General features: G+C 41.1%; 1 protein-coding gene across 1 annotated transcript in view; it reads left to right on the plus strand.

Moving 5' to 3' along the window:
* The window catches only part of NEK3 (NIMA-related kinase 3), a 14,913-nt gene extending 5,279 nt beyond the window's left edge, over positions 1–9,634 (plus strand). The window contains exons 2-10 of the mRNA XM_010583427.1: positions 2,004–2,058; positions 4,026–4,226; positions 4,582–4,651; positions 5,255–5,301; positions 6,221–6,320; positions 6,715–6,861; positions 8,501–8,635; positions 9,285–9,442; positions 9,572–9,634. Of these exons, the coding sequence (XP_010581729.1) occupies positions 2,004–2,058; positions 4,026–4,226; positions 4,582–4,651; positions 5,255–5,301; positions 6,221–6,320; positions 6,715–6,861; positions 8,501–8,635; positions 9,285–9,442; positions 9,572–9,634 (976 nt within the window). The remainder of the gene's footprint in view (positions 1–2,003; positions 2,059–4,025; positions 4,227–4,581; positions 4,652–5,254; positions 5,302–6,220; positions 6,321–6,714; positions 6,862–8,500; positions 8,636–9,284; positions 9,443–9,571) is intronic.
* Positions 9,635–12,647: the final 3,013 nt, after the last annotated feature.

Genomic DNA, 12,647 nt, shown 5'->3' on the forward strand with positions numbered 1-12,647 from the left:
AAAGGACCCATGCTGGAGCAGTTTGTGAAGAACTGCAGCCTGTGGGAATGGCCCACGTTGGAGAAAGTTCGTGGAGGACTGTCTCCCGTGGGTGGGACCCCACGTTGGAGCAGGGGAAGAGTGTGACGAGCCCTCGCCCTGAGGAGGTGAAGCGGCAGAAAATAACATGTGATGACCGTAAACCCCATCCCTGTCCCCCTTGTGCCGCTGGGGGGGCTTGGTGGAGAAATCCGGGAGTGAAGTTGTGCCCGGGAAGAAGGGAGGGGTGGAGGGAAGGTGTTCTGAGATTTCGTTTTATTTCTCATTTACCTTACTCTGGCTGATTTGTAATAAAAAGTGAGCTAATTTTCCCTAAGCTGAGTCTGTTTTGCCCGTGATGGGAATTAGTTAATTATCTCCCCTGTCCTTATCTCGACCCGCAAGTTTTTTGTTATATTTTTCTCTCCCCTGTCCAGCTGAGGATGGGGGAGTGATAGAACGGCTTTGGTGGGCACCTGGCGTCCAGCCAGGGTCAACCCATCACAAAAAGGTAATTACAGTTTTTTTAAGATGAAAACGCCTAAATTCCTCTTTACTTAGGTAACTGAGTGTACAATATCTTCAGTCTTAAAAGTTTGAAAACTGGTGTGCAGACCTCCCTGTGCATTTGGGAGAGTAAATATATGTGTATGCACATACATATGTATGTGTTCGTGTCTTTTGGCTGGTCTTATTTTTTAAGCTCTTCTTGCCAGTCCTGATAATGTAAGGATAATGGCTACAGAACTGATGACTTAAATTTACAAAACCCAGTTATTCTGGTCCTTATGCAAGAGCTGAGAGCATCTTGATAGTATGGTATTTACAGCTGCCCCCCAGACTCCAAAATACTAAGTCATTTTATATCCCCTCCCTAAGATCTGTTTTGTGACCCTAATTGTACCTGAGCCAAGTGACTCATTGTCATGGTTTAACCCCAGCCAGCAACTAAGCACCACGCAGCCGCTCACTCACCCCCCCCCCATCCAGTGGAATGGGGGAGAAAATCAGGAAAAGAAGTAAAACTCCTGGGTTGAGATAAGAACGATTTAATAGAACAGAAAAGAAGAAACTAATAATGATAATGATAACACTAATAAAATGACAACAGTAGTAATAAAAGGATTGAAATGTACAAATGATGCGCAGGGCAGTTGCTCACCACCCGCCGACCGACACCCAGCCAGTCCCTGAGCGGCGATTCCCCGCCCCCCCACTTCCCAGTTCCTAAACTAGATGGGACGTCACATGTATGGAATACACTGTTGGCCAATTTGGGCCAGGTGCCCTGGCTGGGCATGAGAAGCTGAAAAATCCTTGACTCTAGTCTAAACACTACTGAGCAACAACTGAAAACATCAGTGTTATCAACATTCTTCACATACTGAACTCAAAACATAGCACTGTACCAGCTACTAGGAAGACAGTTAACTACATCCCAGCTGAAACCAGGACACTCATTTTCCACAGGAGGAAAGAAACCTTCTAGTGCTTAAGTTTTTTCTGCTCCTCTTGCAAGAAAGGCATCAGTTGCTTCTTGTGCAGGTGGCAGTACTCACTTTGGGTGGAAGATGATGGGTTTTTTCTCAGTAGGAGAATTCTCATTGACAAGGCCAGAATTCCGACTCTCAGAATTAGGATTGTGTGGCTGCTTTCTGATGTTAAGGGCTGTGGAAGACAAAGGCTTTGAAGTGTGGAAGGATAAATATTGTTGCAGCAAATTGCTTAAGAGACATTCTGGGAATAAAAAGCCAACTACAGTTGTATTGACAGTCATCCTGTTTTACATCAGGGTGGACAAAATAAGCAAGATCATTTCCACTGGAGAGGTTAAACACATAATGGTATTGTCTTTTATGGTTACTTATATTTATTTTTAGCTTATTCAATTCAGTTATGTACACATAATGAATTTCACTTTTTCTAGGCAGGATATTAAATTGTATTTTTGGCTCAAAATGTCTCATCTTTCTCTATACCTACAGTGATATATGGTCTCTGGGATGTATTCTATATGAGCTGTGCACTCTGAGACATCCAGTAAGTACAGCTTTATTGCTATGAGAAAAGTTTTGGAATTGCTTAATTAGCAGTTAGCTGTAGTTCAATGGATTCACAGCCAATTATTTATTTGACTGATGTGTTTGCTGCTGCTTCTGAAAGAGGGAAGTGTTGCTCCATCCTCCCCACCCATACTCCACTACATGCCCTCTGTTTTTTCAGCAGCTCTTGGACCTATTGGACCCTTCTGTGAAACACTCAATTTTCTAAATTGTTAGAAAAAAAAAATCTTTTTTTTTCTTTCTTGGTTCATTTTCGTCAATATCAGTAAGGTGATCTGGGGCTTATTAAGGAGTTCAGCAGGTGCCAGTCTGGTTCCAGGTATCTGCAGGAATGTTGCAGTGAGCATTGCATTTTACAGGATCAAGATGATCACTAAAGATGGAGGCAAGGACACTCAAAATCTTTGCTAAAGAGCATATATTGTATGCAAGTATAGCAAAATAGAGTAAGCAATAAGCAGTTTTGTTCCTCACATCAGTGGTACATCTGTTTGCTGATTCTTCAAATCAAAGTCCAGGCACTGTCCTATTGGGACAGTGGGAACCTTGATGGACAGTTCCATCTCTCTGTTATTACTGGGACGCTGTCTTTTACGGTGTTGATGCTCTGCTTTCTTATGTGTTAACTTCCTCTGGCTTCTATATACAGACACATGGATAACACAAGAACCCTTGTCAGGATATGTTTGTTTTGCAAGAAAATTAGATCCTCCTAATTTAAGGTCATTTCGTCTTATTTTTTTGTAAGCAGAAGTTTCCTTTCATGGAGCTGATACTATACCTTGAAATCCTGTGTATCAGCAAAAGATCCTCGACAGCTGCAACTGCTAGCAGTACAAGAGTTTAGAAGTTTATACTGTATGTGACTGAGTGATAAGGAGTCTGTGCATAGGCGTGTGTTAGCCTAAGTAGGTCTGTGGCAAGGCTTTGGCAGTGTCACAGGTATTCAGGCAGTGCTCAGAGCTGGGATACCAAGGAGTGGAGTATTCTTCCCTTTTCAGCAGCAGTGAAATGTTATGTATCTGGTTTTATGTGATGGTCACATACATTCTTGCATAATCTATCAATCAGAGATGACATAAAAGGATGCCACACGCCATGGATGCTTGGCACTCCACAGCTAAGCCCGTGCAGTGTACCGTAAGAAAATGTCCTGCATGGAAATAGAAGTTCTCGGCCATTTTCGCTCAGGCTGTTGCCATCCATAGTTGTAGCTGTCCCTGCTGATATTGCAGTCATCCAATGACTTGTACTTGGAAGCAGTAATTCCTGACTGAAGACTGGTTAATGGTCAGCTGAGGAAAGTAACAACTTCAGCCATTTCATGTAGATTTGCAAGAGGATATTTGTGCCTTGATAGGCTACTTTTGATGATGATTCTTTTTTTTTTAATCAAAGTCTGCATCTTTCCTGGCTTACAGTTTCACTCTTGCAGTTTGATTCTGATCTCAAGTATATGAAGTAAAGGACACTAAGATGATCCAAATTTTCTCAATGCTATATTCCTACAAAAATAAAATTTGAACAATCCTAAATTTATAGGAGTAACTTCCACCTGGTTTCCAGTTGTACAGATTATTATTTGCAGTGTCCATTATGATCTGGTTTTAGTCAGACTTTTTATGCAAAATACGATGTTTTAATTCTCAGCAAATTACGTTTCTGTCATTGTTAACAAATAAATGCCTATGTCATAGCCCTACAAAATGTAAAGGAAAGTTACTGATGTGTTCAATCAGGGTCGTTATCATGCGCATCTGAATTGGAGCCCTGAAACTGTCAAACTGGGAGCCAGATCAGTATGGTAATAGTGAGCCTACGTAGATACATACCATGCATTTTTATATAATAAATGTTAAAGTTGTTCTTAAATTGTATCAGCTTCTTTTTTACCTTATGCTTAAGGTAACTTTGTGCTCTAATGTTCATTTATTTTTAATGCAGTTTCAAGCCAATAGCTGGAAACATCTCATCCTTAAGATATGCAAAGGGTCCTACAATCCGCTACCATCTCACTATTCTTATGAACTTCATTACTTAATAAAACAGATGTTTAAGAGAAATCCCAAGAACCGTCCATCAGCCAGTACTATTCTTGCAAGAGGTTGCTTAACCAAACTTATAAAAAATTGTTTGCCTTCTGAGGTATGGTATATTATTTGTCTCTAGATGTAAACAATAGTATCTACATTTTAGATACTAAGTCAGTTTCTTTTGTATTTTGTTAGTGTGTAACAATATGAAGTGTAGTGTTTAGCTACTTTTATTTAGCTACTCTAAAAGCCAAAAATACAGTTGCAGACTTCTCAGAAAACTGAGTTTTTATAAGGGTTTGTTTTGAAAATAGAAGTTGAATATTGACATGATGCTGCTAAAATTAGATATTGTTAGCTGTAAGAATGCTTTTGTATAGTAAGTCTGTTTTTATCAACTAGCATATACAGTAATTTGAGAAAGGTTAAAAAGGTACAGTACTTGAATCTCTTCATACACATTCCAGATAACACATGAGTTTGAGCAGGTATTAAAGGAAACCAAGAAACATGAAGGCAATGCAGCAAGACCAAAGGGTAAGTCAGCAACATTTTTCTTGATGTAAGGAATAACAAAATAACTAGGAATTGTACAATCTTAAATACTGCTATAAAACATTAGTATTGTATGTTCAAATCTACTTCTAATTATTTCAAAATCTAGTATTACTGAACTTGTATGGAAGAATGCTTGAAGGGCGTAAATTATATTCCAGCGTGAGAAGTACAGTGCAGAGCTACAATACGTACATTGTGAGTCTTAAGACTTGTGCTAGAATTAAACCTTTCCATTTTAAAACAAGCAAAACTTTTAGGTGTTGCATGTATTTTAAATATGACAGTGCTTTACTTCCCAGAATATGGTGAAGCACGTTATTTTAATTATTTAATTTTTAGAGACAATGTTGGATTTTCTTCTTCTGAATAAATTTAGCCACACCAAAATTTGTACACATTTGGAACTGAATAGTAGAGGGACTCCCTGTTGAGAATGAGCTACGTTGACAGAAGTGTGAAGAAGCTTTCACATAATTGTCATTGCTTGGTTCAGTGGTCTTGCTGTCACACCTCTGGAATACCACTTTACCACAAGTGTTAGCTAAAGGTATTAACTCTTGAACTTGTTCCTTAATGTATCAGGTAATGTCATGGCTGGTGGAAGCTCAAATAATAAGAAAGAAAATAGGGTAAGTATTCAAATATAAATATAATATTTGTATTTTAGTAATTTAGAATGTTCTGTATTATAGAAAAGTTAATATGGAAAATTGCTAGTATGTTAAACCGTAGATCAGCCTACTAGGTCAGCTGTTAGTTGTCATCTGTGTTCAAATTGCAGAGTTTTCCTATGGATTTCCCACCACTGTAACTTTTTGATGCTTCCCACATTTAGTTTAGTTCCAAAGTGGATTTCCTTATTGCCCTGTCAAAGAAAAAAACCAAACCAAAAACCCTTCTCCTGTTTTTCTAAGTTTTGGGATACTGCAAAAATTGGTTCATTTTCTTTGCTTTAGGGACACATTTTGAACAGGCTGCTGTGGAAACAGTCTAGTCTGGACATAAGTCTCACTAGGTTTTAGGGCCCATGTGAGATTTCGGGTGAGGAGTATTAAGTCACAGGTGGCCAAGAAGTCACCTATGGGTACATTATAGCACAGTCTGGCTCAGCCATATTAGGTATATTTTTCAAAACATGTTGCCAGTAGGGCTTTTTTTTTTTTTTTTTTTTTTTAAATAGACCTGTCAATCTGAGAAGCTTAATATTCGGGTGCATCTTGTTTTCCCTGGGAATATGATGCATTTATTTTTATATTGCTTCTGTTCTTACATGTAAAAAACTAAAACCACAAATTGCATCAGGTAACTACATATGTGCTTAGCTTCAAAAACTGAGATTGTCTAAAAAGGGCATGCAGTGTGAAGTGCAGTGGAATAATGGATACAGTGCAATTGCAGTTGGCTTCATGGTGTCAGTGGTTTCGTTTTCAGATCTTTAGGCCAGCCATTTAATAGCAAAACTGAAGTAATTAATGCCATGTTAATATTACTGCTTTGTTTTTCTCGGCAACAAGGATAATGATTAATACAGTCTTTATTCTTTTAAAGCAAAATAAAGATGAAAGCAAGTGTAGCCCCTTAGGAAGGAAAAATATTACTAAGTATTTGAGTGAAAGCACAAAGGAACGAAGGAAATCTGATGAAGACGGTAAGTTTCATAGTTTTAAGGCTGATGCATTTCCTTCTGTGTAGTGATACCTAAATGTCAATGATCCAGCCATTTAAACAGGCAGAGCATACACATCTGCACCTATAGAAAACCATGCCACTGTGTTGCTTCTGCAATTATATTGATTCTTACTGCTTGTCTGAGATTTTAAAAAAAAAGAAAATCTTGGCTAAAGTGTTAAAAAATGACTGTTTGAAAACATTTGGCATAAAGTCAACGTATGGGAAGCTCTTACCAAGTTCAGACTTGTACCCACAGAATCAAACGTCACTGTTAGTGAAGTGCTGTACGCTTAGAACTAGTTTGCATGGACAGAGAATCAAGTTAGATGCTCGTTATCATCCTTTTGTTGTTGTTGTTGTTGCAATTACAGTAGAAACTTCTGATGTCCTCCCAGGAATTACTGATTTGTCACATCCCTGTAGGAAGCAATGGGAAAAGAGGATATCCAATACCGTAGTGGATGTCCTGGAAAATGTGTCCTTGCTTTCTTCCAGTTTTATATCTGAAGAGGCTAAAAGTAAGATTTAATTAAATGTGCTTTAAAGTAATTTTAAGTTCAAGTAATACCAGTGGTTCTTTACAGATTTTAAAAGCCAAAACTTTACAGGGCATATTTAAAAGGATGTAAAGATAATTTTTAAACATTTTATTAACAAACACTCAAAGTCCACTGTGCTGAAGAGAATTTCTTAGTGGTCTTGTGTGACAGGAGGATTGCAAAGAGTGATGAAAGCCACAGATAACATTAGCAACCCTAAAATTATCATCATCACTAAGAAATTATCCTACCAACCCTCATCTTAATATGCCATTTGTGGGGGTAACACAGAGGAATTCATTTGATGCAGAATGCAGCTGCCTGTCTTTCAAGGACAGCATACTATTGGGAGCGTGGAACATCCGTACCTTTACTTGTGTTGTCATTTCACATACAGATAATGCCAATGACAAGAGCTATTAATGATGTGCCTCAGACGTGAGGCAGAGATTCTTCTTCCACATCAACAGCTTTTAATTAGAACACTTAACACGAGGTTTCTTCTGAAAAATGTTTCAGTTTTAAAATGCCCCACACTGTATGCAGTTGTTATAATCATTTCATGTGAATATGGATATGTATTCTAAATAAATGTCAGTAGATGCTATTGAAATAAATAATCGAGATATGGCTAGTCAGAAAATTCCCAAGCTGTGGTAGGAACATTACGTGATAATTACATGCAGGTGTCCTGGTTTCGGCTGGAATAAAGTTAATTTTCTTCCTAGCAGCTGGTATAGTGCTGTGTTCTGGATTTAGGATGAGAATAATGTTGATAACACACTGATGTTTTAGTTGTTGCTGAGCAGTGCTTACACCAAGTCAAGGACTTTTCAGCTTCTCATGCCCAGCCAGCAAGACGGCTGGAGGGGCACAAGGAGTTGGGAGAGGACACAGCCAGGACAGCTGACCCCAACTGACCAATGGGGTATTCCATACCATGTGACGTCATGTCCAGTATATAAACTGGGGGGAGTTGGCCGGGGGACACTGTGGCTTGGGGATTGGCTGAGCATCGGTCAGTGGGTGGTGAGCAATTGTATTATGCATCGCTTGTTTTGTATATTGTCATCATCATCTTCTTTCTTCTTCTTGTTACTATTATTATTATCCCTTCTTTTTCCATCCTATTAAACTGTCTTTATCTCAACCCACCAGTTTTCCTTCTTTTTTTTTCCATTCTCTCCCCCATCCCACTGAGGGGAGGAGTAAATGAGCAGCTGTGTGGTGCTTCATTGCCAGCTGGGGTTAAACCACGACAGCAGGGCAAGGGACGAGGACAGAAGAATGCATGTATTTAGGTGCTCTGCTATTAAAAGGCACAAAAATGGCCACAGGCTCTGTTTTGTGAGATTTATAGAGCCACCAAATACGCTTGCAGAGACTCTGACTCCTCCCACCCCGCAGCAATTTTCTGCTGGCTCCCTGATAGCAGAAGGCTCCACTGTGGCATTCTGTAATTTACTCTTAATGCTGATAGTGTCAACCTCAGCAGTGCTACAGATGGAAACATCTAGACTATTTTCTTCCTGTGTTTCTCTCTTGAATGTGATCTTTGTAATCCGCACTGCTAATGCAATTTTGTCTAAGTAGTATTAATTAATGATTTTATACCTAGGTGGCTGTGTTATAAACTACAGTGAAAATAAGCCACGTAAGCAGTGGAACAAGGAAACTCCTCAGACCCTGATGAACATTCTCAATAATGCAGATGTCAGCTTAGCATTTAAAACATACACAATTTATAAACCAGGTAAATCCCCAGTGTGCGGGCAAACTTTTGGCAAACAGGTTTATTAATAAACACATTGGGTTTTTTTTCCTACATAGCCCCTACATATAGAGCTTGTGCACTTGGAGTTCATGTCACAACAGGCTGTTTTGTTTTATTTAAAGTTTGCCAAATGAAATTTGGGATTACAAAAATCCAAGCTGGGAATTCACGAGTGATTGTACATCTCCACTACATCTCTTTATGAAGAATGTTCGCTTGCAGCTCAATAGCCGAATAAGGTTGTGACAGAAACGCAGGGACTGCAGAGCCTTGTGTTCTCCATCCTGCTAAGCAGCCTGGTGCATGTGTTAGGGAGGTGCAATAAATGGGCTGCAGGCCTGTCGGGTAAATCTGCCTTCACTAAGTGGGTCAGTAGTGCCTGGTTTGAAGACGGGATGGTAAGATGGCACAGCAAAAGATAACTGCAGTTTATAGATGTGCACAGCTACAGTCATAAATACTTGTTCTGCACTTCAGTTGCATTACTGGTTTACCTCTCCACTTAAAATAGGTAACAGCTTGTACTGGAATCTGCTAAGAACTGGGGACAAATCAGAAGGACTATATTGTATTTATATTCTTAATTTTATTCTTAAAGTATTTTGGTGACATTTTCATATTTTCAAAGCTTCTGAAAATACATTAAGAGGTCCGCTTTCTGATGGAACTGAAGCATCTGATGAAGTAGATGGTGAACATGAAGCTGTTGTCATAGATTTGGAGAGACTTGAGCCTAGATCTGATGAAGATGACACGTACGTTCAAATGACATCCTTATATTTTTGGGTTTTTTTGTTCCTCAAAGTGATTTTTTCAAAAAGACATTCCCCTGAAAAAAAAAATTTTCTCAGCATCTAAATCCATCCCTCTCTTGCATACGGATACTAAAATTTATTAATGCTTGATATCTTACAGGTTTTCTGTGCTATATTTATAGTTATTGATGGTGTTGAGATTAAGCAGGTTGCTTGTTATTAGCAGATATGCTAATAATTTGCTGATGACTTTACAAAAATGAAAGCATGAGATGAAATTAGATCCATAGTAAAGTGCAAAACCTTCTTGCAGGAAGTATCTTTGTACTCTGACCTTGAAATCAGATAACCAGTGGCAAAACCACTTGCCTAGTGGTATGTTTGCTGTGTTTGCATATTATTCTTCCTACTCGTTCATGCATAGTGCAATAAAATCACTTTGGTAACTACTTACTGAGATGTATTTGTAGAAACTTTTTAACTTCTATTTATGTTAGCGGCCCACTCCTGGTTTTGAAAGTGTACATCAACACATTCTGACAGAAATACTGTATTTTACAGATGTGTGTATATTTTGGGGGGAGTTTCTTGGATTCTCAGAATCTTAGTTTATGTCATTGCTTATTTTTGTGGCACTTGGAGACAAACTACTTGGGCATGTATTACTGCAGTTTGGCTGCAAGCCGTTAATATCAGCACATTTGCACTGTCTTAGTGTATGCATTTGTTTTTGCTTTTGATAAAACTTACTTGGGTAAATTCAAGAGAGGACATCTAGTGGTTCCTTAAACACAATGGTGCAGGAAACAAGTCTCGTGTTGATATTTTTAACATAATTTCTCCTGGTTGTAGGGTAATTGGGGGGTGTGGGGGGAGCATATAAAGATTTATAAAGTTGTATTCTGCTTTGCAAAATTAACATTTTGAAACCTATTTTCAGGGACTTTGAGGAAGATGACCCAGACTGGGTGTCAGAACTGAAAATGGTATTGAAACACAGTGACTGAAAACTTGAATTTACCTACAATAACTGAAGTTAGGCTTGCCAGTATTTATAATCCAAATCATTGTTAATAGTTGTAGTTATTAATAAAATTATTTCGGTCAAAAAATTCTGAGTGGGCATATTTTCTGTATCACAAAACTGAGGGTGGAAAATGCATAACCAACTTTTTTAGCTAGAATACTTGCAAATAACTAAACAAGTCTAGATATTAAAAGTACTTGGAGCAGGTAACAGCTTTGCAGAAATGTTCAGTCAAAAGCATTAGTGCTAATAGCATTGTTCACATTGCTTTGTTCACAAACCTTATCCAGTTTCAAAGAGATGGTGTAACACTATGAGAATGTGTAAAATTTTTCTTCCTGAGTACATACTGAAACACTATGTTGTGGTGGGCTGACCCTGGCTGGATGCTAGTGCCCACCAAAGCCGCTCTGTCACTCCCCTCCTCAGCTGGACAGGGGAGAGAAAATAGAACGAAAGGCTTGTGGGTCGAGATAAGGACAGGGAGAGATCGCTCACCAATTACCGTCACAGGCAAAACAGACTCGACTTGGGGAAATTAATTTATTGCCAATCAAATCAGAGTAGGGTAATGAGAAATAAAACCAAATCTTAAAAACACCTTCCCCCCAGCCCTCCCTCCTTCCTGGGCTCAACTCCACTCCTGATTTTCTCCACCTCCTCCTCCCGGTGGCACAGTGGGACAGGGAATGGGGGTTGGAGTCAGTTCATCACACTTGTGATACAGTTGTCTCTGCCACTCCTTCCTCCTGTGGAGGGGGAGGACTCCTCACTCGTCCCCTGCTCCAGCGTGGGGTCCCTCCCATGGGATACAGTCCTCCATGAACTACCCTGGCATGGGTCCTTCCCACAGGCTGCAGTTCTTCACAAACTTTGCTGGCACGGGTCCTTTCTGTGGGCTGCAGTCCTTCAGTCACAGACTGCTCCAGCACAGGCTTTCCCATGGAGTCACGGCCATCTTGGGGGGTATTCACCTGCTCCAGCGTGGGCTCCTCTCTCCATGGGCTGCAGGTGGAGATCTGCTCCACCGTGGACCTCCCTGGGCTGCAGGGGGACAGCCTGCCTCACCATGGTCTTCCCCACAGGCTGCAGGGGAACCTCTGCTCCGGCACCTGGAGCATCTCCTCCCCTCCTTCTTCACCCACCTGGGGGTCTGCAGGGTTGTTTCTCTTACATGTTCTCACTCCTCTCTCTAGCTGCAGTTTCTGTGCCCTGCAACTTTTTTTTCCTTCTTAAATACCTTATCCCAGAGGCACTACCACTATTGCTGATGGGCTCAGCCTTGGCCAGCGGCGGGTCCGTCTCGGAGCCGGCTGGCATTGGCTCTGTCGGACATGGGGGAAGCTTCTGGCAGCTTCTCACAGAAGCCGCCCCTGCAGCCCTCCCACTACCACAACCTTGCCACCCAAACCCAATACATACATAGTAGGAATAACTGATCTTGCCTGAGGGGCATATTATGGAAAACATTTAGCTATGCTAAATATTTGAGGCTTTAGTTCATGCAGTTATTAATCTTCTGAAAACTCTTGGGGCTGAGCTTTTGCCTTAATTGCTTCGATGAAAAAGCTTTTATAAACGCCATTGCACATGTGGAAGGAAGCTAATTTGTCCATAAATAGGGGTGAATCTTCCGATTTTGATAAGGAGACACACTTCTGCTTCAGAAAGCGTTATGGGCAATGTCCCATTTGGGCTCTGTGCCGGCTACTGGGTACTAAATAGTCATTTTGCAGAAGCACGGCAGGGGAGAGCAGAAAGGCTCTCAGCAGAGTTCTCCCGGGGAAGCTGTTCCAGATGGTGTCCACCTAATAAATAATATTAGAGAGTAATAGGTAAGAAAAGCTTTAGGACACCTGTAGCTGCCGTACGGAGGCGTTTTGCAGCGCGCAGGCTGGGACGCGAGGCTCCGCCAAGGCCTCCATGGCCCGAGGCGGTCCAGAAGATTCTCCCGTGGGCCACCCCGCTCCTGTTCCTGACCCCCCAAAGCCAAAGCCCACGGCCCCGGGCGGAAGGTGCGCTCCGCCCGCGGGAAACGCGGATCCCGCTCCTCCCGACGGGCCCTTCGCCCTTCCCGGCCTCGCCTGCGGGCTCTGCCGCCGCTTCCAACGCCGGACCTCCGGCCGGGGCGGCGGGGGGAGCTCCGGAGGCGGCTGGGCGCACGCAGGTACCGCGTCCCACCGGCGGCGGGCCGGGCCGGGCCGGCTCT

The sequence above is a fragment of the Haliaeetus leucocephalus genome, unplaced genomic scaffold, assembly GCF_000737465.1.
Source record: "Haliaeetus leucocephalus isolate CR32 unplaced genomic scaffold, Haliaeetus_leucocephalus-4.0 Scaffold897, whole genome shotgun sequence".
NCBI lineage: Eukaryota > Metazoa > Chordata > Aves > Accipitriformes > Accipitridae > Haliaeetus > Haliaeetus leucocephalus.